The sequence below is a fragment of the Phlebotomus papatasi genome, chromosome 2 (assembly GCF_024763615.1).
Source record: "Phlebotomus papatasi isolate M1 chromosome 2, Ppap_2.1, whole genome shotgun sequence".
NCBI classification, from domain to species: domain Eukaryota; kingdom Metazoa; phylum Arthropoda; class Insecta; order Diptera; family Psychodidae; genus Phlebotomus; species Phlebotomus papatasi.
Genome location: NC_077223.1, coordinates 53,103,410 through 53,117,830, shown reverse-complemented (window position 1 = coordinate 53,117,830; position 14,421 = coordinate 53,103,410). Strand labels below are relative to the sequence as shown.

General features: G+C 33.6%; 2 protein-coding genes across 2 annotated transcripts in view; one reads left to right on the top strand and one right to left on the bottom strand.

The window, feature by feature from the left end:
- Window positions 1-1,331: 1,331 nt before the first annotated feature.
- Window positions 1,332-14,421, bottom strand: part of LOC129801652 (uncharacterized) — a 21,288-nt gene continuing 8,198 nt past the window's right edge. Inside the window, exon 2 of the mRNA XM_055846905.1 lies at window positions 1,332-1,786. Within this exon, the coding sequence (XP_055702880.1) occupies window positions 1,368-1,786 (419 nt within the window). The 3' untranslated portion in view covers window positions 1,332-1,367. The remainder of the gene's footprint in view (window positions 1,787-14,421) is intronic.
- LOC129801645 (uncharacterized) overlaps window positions 11,027-14,421 on the top strand; it is a 21,061-nt gene continuing 17,666 nt past the window's right edge. The window contains exon 1 of the mRNA XM_055846892.1: window positions 11,027-11,301. Within this exon, the coding sequence (XP_055702867.1) occupies window positions 11,282-11,301 (20 nt within the window). The 5' untranslated portion in view covers window positions 11,027-11,281. The remainder of the gene's footprint in view (window positions 11,302-14,421) is intronic.

The window sequence follows — 14,421 nt, the reverse complement described above, 5'->3', positions numbered from 1 at the left end:
TCCCCTCTTCCAAGTAAGTCCATTTATTTTCTGAGCTCCATCGAATCCTTTTATTAAATTAAATACTTATGGGTATTCTATGGGCAATAAAAATTTTAAAACAGTTTACTGGCCCCTTGGAATAATATTTCAAAGAGAAAACGCGATAAAAATGGCCCAAACATCCCAGGTCTCCCCTACTTGATTTTATCTGTCCGCAAGAAACATGTTAGAGCTCTGTTTTTAATCGAAATATTAATTCTTACTCTTTCAGAAAGAAATAAATCAATAGAACTTGGCAAAAAAGACAATTATATGTAGACAATACCAGTGTGAAAATGTAAGAGGTAAAATTTTAATCGATTGAATTTCTCTAAATTTAAAAGTTGTGGGAGTAGCATTAGGACTAATTTGAGAAATTCCGTATGATCAATTCTAGAAACCCTCTGGGATAATTTTATTAATAGAATACCTTATTTTAGAAATTTTTAGATAGATTTGAAAAATTTTCCAGAAACAACCAGAAAACGTAGTACAGTCGAAATTGTGCACAAATCTGCTTAAAAAATCTAAATTGTGTGCCAAACTTATGCAACCTTAGTATAAAATAATTAGGATAGTGAATAAAACTCGCACAGCTTAATCATAAAATGGTAAAGATTTTGGTAAAATACACTGCTCAAGCAGAGACTGTTTAACTATCCATTTCATGCTTCAGCAAAATGATTAATTAATCTTTTATGCTTAAGAATTGAAAGTTTTATGCACAATTTAACCGTTTTCTGTTTAAGCTGAGCGAATTTTATACATAACATTGTCTAAATTCAGTATTTTTGGTACCTCTATGGACGATAGAGACAAAAATAGCTGAAAAATTTAAGAAATTTTTCTGACAAAACCAATGAATACTTCCTTAGTTAGGAAAAAAGTCATACGTTTCAGATGTAATTCAGATTGAGGGACAATATTAAGGAAAATGTTAATGTGAAGGGCGATTTATACATAAGGTATATACCAGTAACAAAAAATATTTCGTGAAACCATTCCCTAATACCTATTTTTTCGGAACAAAATATACTGTGTAAAGAAGGACGAATCCACAGAGAAACTAAACGCTTTTTCTGGAAACCGGGAACTGAAGCCCTTTTCTTGGTTGGTATTACCTTCTTCAGTCTCAAATAAAATGTTTTTCGAGTAAAAAAGTTTGCGCGCAAAAATAGAACTTGCGCCTAAGAAATTGCGCGCAAACAGTAAATCTTGCGCGCAAAAGTCGAAAAAATCAAAAGTCGCAAACCCTCCCTCCCCCTTACGCCCAGCGCGCAAGATCATTCCGTGCGCAGATCCCTACATCCAAGTGGCATCTGTGGTGTCTGCATCGTACTTTGTGCTCAGTGTACTGACATGCAATCCCCGAATCTTGCGCCTCTCGTTGCTAGCATGACTATGGAGACGCCCCTTACCCTTTCACCATCTTCCTCCGTTTGCGGCGTATTGATCACGCACGCCACCCCGTTGCCTCTCACCTGAACGTAGGGACCACGGAAACGGGGCGTACTACAGGTGGTGTCCGTGGCAGGTGACTGTAATCCACCCTCCTCTCTTAGCGGCTTCAATCGTGGCCGACCCTTTTTTCGCTTCACTGCCCCCTTGTCAGCCGCTTTGGCTGCCATTGGTTTGCGTCCGCGACGTCGTCTCTTGGGCTTCGTCACGTCTTCATCCTTGGATAGAGCACGCTTACGAACCGGTTTAGGGCCTGATTTACTTGTTGACGAAACCACCTCTTCGGGTGTAACATTAAGAGAGACTGCTGTAAAACAGAAAGTATAATAAAAAGATTTTAACAAAGTTCTTTTTTTACTTTTCCAATCTTTTTTTTTTTTTAATCAAAACTGCCTCACGAATTTTGAATAGAAAACTGTAGTACTGTACAGTACCATACAACAGTATCAAAGAATGAGTGAATTTTTGTCTTTGAATGAGATTGCGTGAAAATGATTCTTTTGTTCGACTGTGGCGCCCCTACCGTTGATCTTACGAAGATCAAATGTTCTTAAGAAGTTGAAACACTTTGTGAGCGATTACATTTGCGCCCTCACTCATCAAAATCGGTCAAATAGAACCTGGGATATGGCGTTTTGCATTTAGAGTAAGAGCTCATAATTTTGGACAGTTTCTAAATTTGGACACTTTGAGGGTAAAATTGGACACTAAAAATAAATTAATTAAAATGATGGATTTTTATTCCAGTATTTGATGAATAATGAATTTTATCTAAATATTTGTTCTTTTTGAATGATTTTAACGCTAAATTCGTTAAATTTTGAATATGACTTGAGTTAAAATTGCTTTGTTGAAACTCGAGTGTGAGCGATTGCTTATGAAATATATCACAGAACTTCGTGTTTACTTCAGTCTTATTTAGCTGTGGTGAAGTACAGTAGATTCTCGCTAATTCGGCTCTTTTAAAATCGGGCTACTTTTTAATTCGGGCAGCGGTTACATTTGAAAAAAGTTTGATGTCACTTTTCAAGTTTGATTATGATTATCAAATGAAGCAAATATGCTCAAATTTGGCATGGTTTGTCTTAGTTTTGATGTGATTTTGCATTATTGAGGGATTTTATGCAATTTACGTTATATATGACTGTGTAAACTCAATATCTATATGCACATTAATAAAAAAAATCGTTACACTTCAAAAAGTTTGAAAAGTTTGAATTTCTGTCTAATTCGGCTAACATTTCGGTCCCATATGCCCGAATTTTAGAGAGTCTACTGTAACTAATATTTTTCTTCGTTTTTAGCTGTGATTCTTTACAATCTCAGCTTTTGTGGTCACAGGTGACATGCGACATCGTCAGATTGGGCCCAAATTTTGGATTTACACGTTTTGACACTCATATGCGCCGAAAATCGGAAAAATCGTCCGTCCGTCCGTAGTACAACCACTATCGACAATGGACAAGCGGTTATCGGCAAAAGGTTAAATGTCGATGGGTGACTAGAAGTAGGTGATGTCAGATCCACACCCCACCCCCCACTCCCTTCCACTTCCGCCATTTTGGAATGCCCCCAAATTTTTTTTTCCAATAACTCAGCCCCTATGGCATCCATCGATCTCAAATTTTACTATGTTATAGATGGGCCTAAGAGCTTTCGATCAGTAACAAGCTTAAGGTACTTCGACTCCCCTGACCTGAGCTAGTAGAAGGGGTCAAAAATTGAATTTTCAAGTGGCCATATCTCCGGTTCTATTTATAGGAATTTCTAAAAATTTAGGTGTTCTGGAAAGCTCTCGAGGAGTACTATAACCCTTGTGACACCCCAATTTTATATGATTTAACCCTCTAACGGGTAAGAGCGCCTCCAGGCGGTCTTCGCAAAAATCACATTTACAGTGACAATAAAGGTTTTATTTATTTAAAAGTGCTATAGTGTCCTCGGTAATAGTCTTATAAACATCTCGTGAAAGTTTGAACTCATTTTGATTCTTCATTTTGTTGCTATTCCCAGTTTTGTGTGACAGGTCAGAGAAAAAGCAACAAAAAATATTTGTGCAAAAAAACTCATTTCCAATTTCCATAAAAATACCGATTTAAAGTTATCTGACTAAAATAAATTTATTTTTTACTAAAAGATATGTCATTCTACGTTGTATATGTTATTTAAAAAAATTGAAAAAACTAAAAATGTGAATTTTAGAAGCAAAACGAGTTTCAAAAAATTTTTTATATTTTCTTATCTAGCGCCTAAACTAAAAGAGATAATGAAGAATGGATGGTTTTTTCGACTTTATTGGACCATTATCCTAGACAACATTGTTTTAGAACTTTTTTCGCATATTAAAGAAACCACCGTTAGAGGGTTAAGAGTGTCCAGTTAAGTTATAACTTTTTTAGAATACTTTTTTATAGAAATGTTAGAAATTTGCACTTTTTTGCATAAACAATGGTTTGTCATATAATATCCTGAAGTGGGAGTGGTACAAGTAGCTGGAGCATGAATAGTTTGTTAATGACAGATTTTTTTTCTGATTAATTTTTTGGACAAACCTATTATTATTATTTATTGTATCGAGACACTTTATTTGGTATTAGATTAGAATGTTTAATCATTTTAATGTTCTTGTATTGGAAGAATCTGCTGATCATATATAGATCCCCCATGATCGTTTTCCCCGTAAAAAGTGCTTGTTCTGTGCTCCTGAAGTGTTTTGGGCAGAGACGCTGTATTTTTATTATGTTTCATCACATGTGATACTTTTTATCATAGGCTTTCGAAATTTTGAATTTTGAAAATTCAAAATTTCAAATCCAAATTGGAACTTGCTGGAAGCAAAGGGAAATTTTCTGTGTTTTGGAATAAATTAGTTTCAAGATTATCTTCTGTTTTACATTCTTTTAGGATTTTTACTATCCGAGATTTTGGGTTTCAGGATTGTGGCCCTTTCGAGATTTTGACAGACAGATGCCACTCCTCTTCTCGAAGATTTTTTTGATATTAATACTTCAAGAAATGAAAAAAAAATATGCTTATCAAATGGTTTCGAGCCAATTGAGGCAGGTCTAATGATGTTTTTTAGCATAAATTTTTTTCGTCTGAAAATCAAAAAGGTCGTTGAAATTATTTTCAAAGTCAGTAACTTTTTCCATTTAGTCCCTAGGACGATAAATAACATACGCAAATACAAAATAACATTTAAACAATACAATCATGTCAGTCAAGTTAAAAATTTCAAGGTCTATTAATTAAATACAACTTTGACCAAATTGATAAACCAGGTAAACCGAATACTGTTTTTTTAGTAATGTTTCTATGGACGAAATGTTCGCCTTAAAGTTTGGACTTAACCCTATAAGGACGATTGGAACACCTGTATCCCATAAAGAAAATAATTTTTCCTGACTAACCTAAGGTTATTTTTTTCTTATGTCTGTACATAATTGAAAAGTAGGAGGTTGAAGGAATCTAGAGTATTTTTTGCAAGTCTCTAGCTATTTGCTATGTAGTAAATATTTAAGCTAAAAAATGGCGAATTTTTAAATTCTCAAATCACTGATTTTATTTATTTTTTATACTTCCAATTCTTTTTAAGCAAAACCCTTTTGGCAATAAAAACTACAATACTCATATGTAATATTAGGTGAGATTCTTAACAATCTCACCTACTATAATCCTAACAAAATCTCATGTCCTCCGATTGGCCCCAAACTTTGCCAGAATGTGTTTTGACACTTCCTGATCACGAATATACGGATGGCTAAAAACCGTTCCCGTCCGTCCGTCCGTCCGGCCGCTCTTTGGAGCTTAATAGCTCCTAAACTAAAAGAGATATCGACTTGCGGTTTTCGGAAAAGGTTATATATCGTATGAAAATTGCAACTTGGTGCATTGACCCCCCACCCCTCCTTCCGCCATTTTGAATACCCACCTTTTTTTGTTTTCTTAATGGCTCCGCCCCTATGGCATCGATCGGGCTCAAATTTTAGAATGTTATAGCTGGGCCTTAGGGCTTTCCATCAATACCAAACTTAAGGTCCCCCGACCCCCCTGACCCGAGCTACAAGGGTCCAAAAAAAATTCTTAAAATGGCCATAACTCCGGTTCTAATTATCAGAATTAAAAAAATGGGGGCTTTTTGGAAAGCTCTCGTGAAATGCCACTTCCCCTTCTAACATCGCAAGTTCGTAAAACTACCGCTAGGGGCGCTATTATTAAAAAGAAAATTTTTAAATCTTAAAAGTTAAATAACTCAAAAGTTCCTTATGCAATCAGGCTGAAATTTTAGTATGTTGTAGCCGTTGATTATACCTATCAAACAAAAAAAAACCTTAAGTCGATCCATAACCCCTGACCCGAGCTATAAGGGGTCAAAGTTCGAACATTGACCGGCCTCTATCTCCGGTTCTAATTAACATAGCGACCTAAATTTTACCTTTTTGGTTTCGTCTCGATGAGCACTTTCAGATGGAAGTTCAAAAAGTCCCCACAGGTGGCGCTGCGATAGCGTCAAAATTCATCGAAATTCAAAATCATTTTTCTCAAAAATTCCTTTGTGCAAGTTAATGAAATTTTAGTATGTTGTAGCCCAGTCTAGGACGTTTCCAAAATGGTGCGTAAGTGCGCTGTGGTTATAATAGAACCGGAGATATGAGGGGTCAAAGTTCACAAAATTCAAAAAATCATATCTCCGGTTGTATTTGACCGATTTTGATGAGTGAGGGCTTAAACGAAAGATCTCACCAAATGCTACAACTTTCTAGAATATTTGAACTTCATGGGACCAACACCAGGGGCGCCACAGTCGAAAAACCAATTTCAATATCACATAACCTCAATTATCTCGACTGTCGCTGAACCGATTTTGATGATTACTTCGGCATAATTGTAGAGCACATTTGTCTCTACATTTCGTCCATACATCATTTTCCACTCAGACTACGCTATCACTCCGAGTTTGCCGTTTAAGTGTGAAAAAATTGATTTTTCCCATAATAACGCTTTGAAATCACTCAGATGCCAATTTGACTGCCTCTACTCCACCAAGACACTTAAAATAGGGGTTTAAATGGAAAGTCCCACAAAATACAACAATTCTTTGATATAGTTGGAGTTCAACAAATGACTACTTGGGGAACTCTGGATGAAAAAACGAGTTAAGAAACAAAAAACCTCGCTTATCTTGACTTCTGAGTAATCGATGAGATCATGTTCTATGGGAAAATTATAGAGAACATTCTGGTCTACATTTCACCCATATATTACTTTTGTGCCAGTTCATCCAAATCCTTGATATTTTGGTTTAAATACAAAATTTGTATAATTTCACGAATTTGATTCAAGATAACTGAATGACGTCTCCCAACTTCAGCTCTAAATCGAATTTGCATGCACTCCGAGTTAGCTCACGTTAAGAATCTCACCTACATAAGCCGGTTAGGATTATCTGTCCCTTTTTCATTAAAGCGCAAAATATTATTCATTGGTATTGTCAGAAAAATTACTTAAATTTTTGGGCTATTTTTGTCCCTATCGTTCATAGAAGCACAAAATACACCGAATCAGACTCTGTTGGACTTTCCAAGGTTAGATGTAAGACTTATCATTGATTATGTTTCTCAGTTTAATTTTTATTGTTGATTTTCAGTCCGTAAAAAGTGTCTCGTCATTAAAGGGTTAAAGAATTCCAAAAATTTATTCGAAATGAAATAAACCAAAAGAAACCGCATATATAAGAGCTGTTTTAAAGATAACCTTAAAAGCATCGTTTTGGAAGAAAAAAAGGTAGACAGTGAAGGAAAAAAAATATCTCAAATTAAAGTTTATTTAAACTAGGTATTTTAGGTAACTACCTATAGTTATTGATTTCTATTTTAGTTTCAGCAAAAATATTGTTTAATTTGTTATTGAGGTCAATAGCTGTACTTGTATTTTATAGTAAAATCAGTCTTCTATTAAAATGAAAGTATTTTAAATAAAGTATCTTATCATGTTTGAAAAAATCTAAGACGATGTTGGGTAAAATTATCTCATCGCTCAAAATCTGTGTAGGAGGAAGTGGGGCATCTTTGAAAGATGAGCAGCTTTAAAATTGGGATTTTTCTCCTATGTTTAAGTGGAACTGAGCCATATCATAATGTAATTTAGCTTCTCAATCTATTTGTGCAACTAAACTATATTACGATAAGGGTCAATTTTATTTAAAAATAGGTGAAAAATCCCAATTTCAAAGGTACCCCACTTTCAAAGGTGCCCCACTTCCCCCTATTTCAGAATGATGTCATAAAATTGAAACTATATGAAGCATACAATCTTTTCGTCTTCTCATGCTCATAACTGTGGGTATATACCATCTTCCGTATTACATAAATATTGCTTACCCTTGAAACACAGGCATCAAGTAATAATTAACAAAATATTTCGTTTCTCTCTGTTTTGGATTTTTTTTGTGCTCATAAAAGTTTATAATACAACACTCACCCTTCTGAAAAAAAGCTCTGCGGTTAGTGATAAAAGGTAGAAGCTACATGGAAACACGCGGAATCACACTGATATGGTATGTAAATAAATGAGAAATGTTCCTCAAGCACAACTCTGACCCAATTCTTGGACGTTGTAATTTGCGTGAGTGTGAGCGATTGTTTGGCTCCAAGGGCGATGCATTGGGAAGTCTTGTGAGCTTTTGGATCGAAATCTTCCCCCTTTTCCTTCCTCAAGGTTGTCGCATTGTTCACACCGCGTGTCAATTCTTAAGTCCAGTGGTTGGTCAGTGTAACGACCCCTTCTGAAGTTTCTTATAGTATTAAGAACTCGTTTAAGCACTTTTTGGGAGACGACCAATTCTATAACCAATGTATCAAAAATAATCTGTGTACTTTAGCATTAAAATTTTTGAAGATTGTGAAAATGTGTCAGATTCTTATTATTTTCAAGTAATTTTATTAATAGTCTTGTAACAATTTGTTTTTTAAATCTTCAGAAAATCTATTATTATCTATTTTCATGTGAATTCTTTCACATTTAAATAATTCATTAAATAGTAAGTTTTTAATTAGAGTGTGCAAAGAATTATTTGAGATTTTATATTAAATACATACTGTAAAAAAAATTTAAAAAAAAAAGGAAAATGAATATTGGATACATTTAATAAACCGACTTGTCGAATTGACGGGAGGATGTATCAGTTTCGGGCAGGTATGATTTTCAAAACATAAAATTTTTGTGTTAATAAAAGGAAAAAATGCTGTATGTTTTAAATAAGCAATATTCAAAAAATTGGCTGAATAGAAGCTTGAATATATACAGTCACATTTTTTATACTTAGAATAATGTACGCAGTATACAAATTAAGAGATATGGACAAAAAAATAGTCTAGACTAGACTATTATTTTTCAATTCTGAGAATGAAAACGTCAATTAAAACCAGATTCGTTAGCTCCTTACAGCTAAAAAAAAGTAGTACCGTCGTTGCCAGTGACTTTGCACTCGGGGGGTGACTTTGCACTCTGCTGTCCGTAAGACTTTCATAAATTCTAGCACTTATTGATAGTGTTCGCCAATCCGGTCTACCATGTCAAAGTATATAGGGATATGTTATGTACCAAGTAAGGTACAATGATCCTCAAAAGGATACTTGTAGTTTCAGTAACAGTCAATGAAATGCAAATATAGGTATTTTGTCAAAAACCGACTCCGTGAAAAAGTTATCTGAAGGTGCAATTCCAAAATCGATTTCAGAGTAGCAAATTGCCCAAATCCAATCTAAATTTATCTGGCTAGAATAATCCACTTCGATTTTGTTGATTATTTTTATTAAAATATTTTTTTCCCTATTATCTTCATAAGACCGCATGATTTATGTTATAAAATTGCATATAATGGTCTTTCTAAAGCTTTATTATTGAAGTATTTGGCTGAAAATTATCCAATTTTGTGGGAACTTAAGATAAAATGACCGAGATCTGCAAGATGGTATGGTCGCCATCTTGATTTGACGTTTCTGTCCGCCATTTTGAATAACTGTCAAAACAAAAGTCTCATCTGATTGAGCTGAAATTTTAGTATGTTGTAGCTGATGCCAAGGCCTTTTCAGAACATATATAAAATCCGACCTAGGTCAAGTGGTTGTCTGGATATAGCAGCTCAAAGTTCAAAATTTTGACATTTTCATGAATACAGAACTACAGGGAGCTTCTTTTATCAAAACCATCACAAAAAAGACAGCGCTATCGTTAGGCGATGAGATTTAACAAACAAACAAAAAGAAAAGTAATGTTTTTGTTTATAACAGCGCATTATTTGAGAATCTTAAAAACTGTTTTCGCAAAGATGAAAAATAAAAAATATATTAAATGCACTATTCGTTTATTTTTTTTTTAATTATGTTAGAGTAAATAAATATATAAAATTAAAGACTCAACTATTTTTAATGGTTACTGATGCATTTCGTTTAGGTTTCAAATATTTAACATTAAAAAATAAAGACCGCCAAAATATGAGTATTACAAAATTTTAAACTTTGAGCCTCTGTATCAAGGTAAATACCTGACGTAGTCTGGAACATAGATACGTTTTAGAAAGGTCTTGACATCAGCTAGAACATACTAAAATTTCAACCAAATCGGACCAGTTTTAGGGTTTGACAGTTATTCAAAATGGCGGACAGAAACGTCAAATCAAGATGGCGACCACGTCATCTTGTAGATCTCGTGCATCTTACCCTTAGATGTGAAGATCTTCATTGTCGTTTATTATCAGAAATTGTTGATTTTTTAAAATTTATTAAAAAGTGCAAAGTCACCCGCACCTTATCCCAAGTGCAAGCCTTTTTTCTTGATTTTTTTTTAACATAGCAAAATTTTATAAAATTAATGTTAGTGGCACAAAATCCATTCATTAACAACTGAATACAAATAATTTTATCCATTCACCCCCCTCCCTTCACTTTAACTGTCCATTTTTAGAGGGTAAAGTTGAAAAATAGCGAAAAAACGTGCAAAGTCACCCGCAACGACGGTACAATTAAACTGAAACAGAAAATGTTGAATTTAAGACAGGACTCAAGGAAATTTAAACCGTCGAATACACGGAAAAAGAAAAAATTCATTATTTTGTTTTGGACCTTGCTAAGACGGCGATGGCCGTAATCATAAGTTCTGCATTACATGAAGATGTATAAAATTGTATTGAATTAGAATAAGTGGATAAAATGTGTGTTGCAGAATGAGTAACTTTAATAGTCCTCAATATTTAAATCTAATTTTCAATCGTCCAGCATTTAGCTAAGTTCGCTCATGCAGACACATATTTTCAGATGGAAGATCTTGCTCGGAAGGGCTAGTAAAATTAATTACACTGTCCTTGGTGGAATCTCTCCAGAAAATCACACTCCTTGTGATTTCCCTCGGAGCCTTGAGCTCGAAAGGCGCAAAGTTCCATTCAATCGAACGGAAATCCACGTGAAGGTGTCAGGAAAGAAAAAAAAACAACCCCATCAAGCAATTTTTACTTTCACTTCGGAGGAACCTGCCCAAGAAATCTACCTTCAGTCCATCGTGAGGTGTTCAGAGAGAAACACACGAAAGCTCTGCAAAGCTATATTTTTTATGTATACCTTAAAGACCATTGGCATATTGTCTTGGACGAAAGTAAACCACCGTGAAATTTTATGTAAATTTAGTGCTGTGTTGAAAGAGATTTAAAAAAAAACTGAAGAGTTTATTCAGTATAGAGCTCCATTTAAATGCACGCGATTTAACTGAAGAAAATTGATCTGATAGAGGTGATAAAACTACTTTGAAAATGAGACGAAAATTGAAAAAGTGAGTGAAATTGATGTAATATTCACCAAATGACAGTTTCACCCTAAGAAAGAAAGTAGCACAAAAACCCTAAGAAAGCATTTGACCTAGTTTTAATAGAGATTGGCAAGTTGAGACAATTGATGTCTCGCGCAAGTTTAATGTCACACTCCCACTTTTGGTGTCTTTGCATGCAAATCACTGATTAACCTTTTCACTTCGCGTGAGAATCCTTATACTTTGGAGGAAGTCGTTAGGGTGGTGCCTTTTGGCGGGAGATTTTTCAATCAAGTAGATGGACTTTTGAAAAAATTCCAGTAAAAAGCTTTCTGGTACTAAAAATAGCCTTTTATAATTAACTTATAAAAGGAACTCAAAGAAAATTCCTAACCTGTTGTATAATTTCTTTGTTCACCTTCTTGTTTTTATAGTCTTTCTAAACATGGTAAATAAATGGTATAGTATAATGCTTAGCAATAAAAATGTAAAGAATCTCAGCTTACAGGTTAGCATTTTAGCTAAACACGCCAAGAAAGAAACAAAATATAAAAGTTAAATAAGCAAATTGCGTCAAACATAACCATAATGCTATTCTTTTATATTTTCTTATCATAATGTTAACGAATATTAATGGAATAAAAAAACCTTAAAATAAAAATAACAGTAAGTAAGAGTTTCTTAACCCATTCAGTCAATGTACCAGAAATACTTGAGGTAGAATGTTCATATTTTGGAATCAGATTCATACAGATTAATAGATGATTTTTTTTTGATTTTTTTTATCTATTATGAGGGCGCGGGGAGCCCCTGTCAAACACATATCTTAACGGTCACTGAATTTAAATTCTCTGTATTAATTCATTGCAAATTCTATTGCTTTAGAACTATCTAAGAAAACAAATTGGCATTTAGAATTCCAATCTGAAAAGAGGAAAAAGACCAATTTTAACAAATTTGACGGGATGTCGAATTTTCCGTCCGCCATTTGGGCAAGATTTTGCATGACCTTCCGCGAAGCAAGAAAACAATAACAAAACGTATTTTCATCTCTGTCTGACTATTTTTCCCAAGTAATTAAGAGACTAAAGTTAATAAAAAATTCATTCCCGACAGCAATTCGGATCGCAATTGCCCAGGAATAAATCATCTAAAATCACTCAATTTGCGTATGATGTATAATACCATGGTAAGGAATAGGTTAAATTAAATATTCGGTGTGATTCCTTCATAATTACACCTATTTTCAATGTAACCAGTAATTTGATGTGAATTTACTTATTTATTTATTCATTGGAAAACAATTAATTGATTGTATATTATGAATAAAAATTATGAGCAAAAAATAATGAGAATAAATATTAAATATTTCCACATAATTTGAAAAATTCTTTTATAATTGGAATTTTTATTTATTTAAATGCAATATCTAGGTACAAATTTGCTTATAAAATACCAATAAATTGTTATTATTTTACTATTTGCAAACTAGGAGTGCTTTCAAATGTGCCTGTAAAAGATTATTAGGGGAAACTGGGACACCACCAAACACGGGGTACCACCAAACACTACGATTTTTTAATCGGGTATTGGATATCAGAGTATAAGACCGACAGGAATTTATAGGCACTATAGGGATGCTTGTCCACTGAATGAATGGTCGAGATAGTCCAAGTAGTTTAGAAATAAAAATTAATGTTTGATGGTACCCCGTGTTTATTGGTGCCCCAGTTTCCCCTATGTTCCGAAGAGTTACATTCTTATATCATTTTATAAAGCCACTTTGAAAATATGGAAATTATGATTATTTTAGCATTCGTTTCTGCACTAGATCTATTACATCTCACTCAGATCAGAAAGATCAAAGGGGTATTGTTTTTTTTTATCAAAACTTTTCGAAGCTTAAACCTTTAAGGATGATTAGGTCACCCGTGTGTCATGGAGAAAATAATTTTTCCTGACTAAAATTATTTTTTTCTTAATGTTTGTACGTTATCGTAAAGTAGTTGAAGGTTGTAGAAATCAGCGATATTTTTTTGAAAATCTCCAGCAATTTACTATATAGTAAATATTTAAGCTCAAATTTATTGATTTTGTTCATCAGTTATATTTTTATTTTGATTTTTCGGTCAGTGAAAGTGTCTCGCCCTTAACCCTTTAAGGATAATACACTATTTAAAAGATTGTGATTTGCAAAATTAATAAAAGGGTTCTGGGAGACTCATTCTTAACCCTTTCAGGACGAGAGAGTCAAAAATAGCGTGTCTGAAAAATCACTTTTTCTGACTTTTATAGCAAAATATAGCTTTATTTTGCGTAGAAAAATTTGGCAAAATTTCATTTTTGGATTACCGATGGCCCAATCGTCCTTAAAATGTTAAAAGGTTAATTTGTACTAAAATTTGGAACTTGATCCAAATTTTAGTAGAAATGCACTTTCTAGAAAATTAGACTCTGAACTTAAAAAACGGTAAAAGGTAATGATCCAATGACACCGTTGCATAAAGTCGAAAAGCTCGCCTTAATTACTTCATATTCGAAAATGAGAAAAAGTCCACTGCGCATTGATACGTGATATGTTATCATACATGTTTACGTATTTAAATCAATTATAGTCATTAACTTAAAACATTGACAAAAACCAGCTTATAGGAAGAAAATTATAATTTAAAAAATTTTGTTTATTGCTGAGTCATAACCGCTTGAAATCATTTCACACTTGTAGGGTGGTTTCACCCCTTCTCGCCAATGACCCACTTCTCGCCACCTATAGTTAAATCGAGGAAACATCATATGATATGAGTAATAAAAAGGATATCAGGAAGAAAAACCATCGCTGAATATATTTTTTAATAATATTGTCCAAAATAATTGAGTTTGGGCCTTTTCAAGTAGGTGGCGAGAAGTGGTTATTTTTGAATTTTTAATAAAAATATATTTTTTTAAGTAATCCACCGTTAAATTGAGGGACTATTAGTTTGATTTATCTATAGACAACATATCTAAGAAACTTTGTGTCAAATTTATGTTGCCTTATAATAAGGGTTTAAAAGTTATAATTAAATTAATTTCAGTTTTTCCTAAAAGTGGCGATAAGTGGTTACTCCACCCTAAGAGATTTTAAGAACTTTCCAACGAAACCAA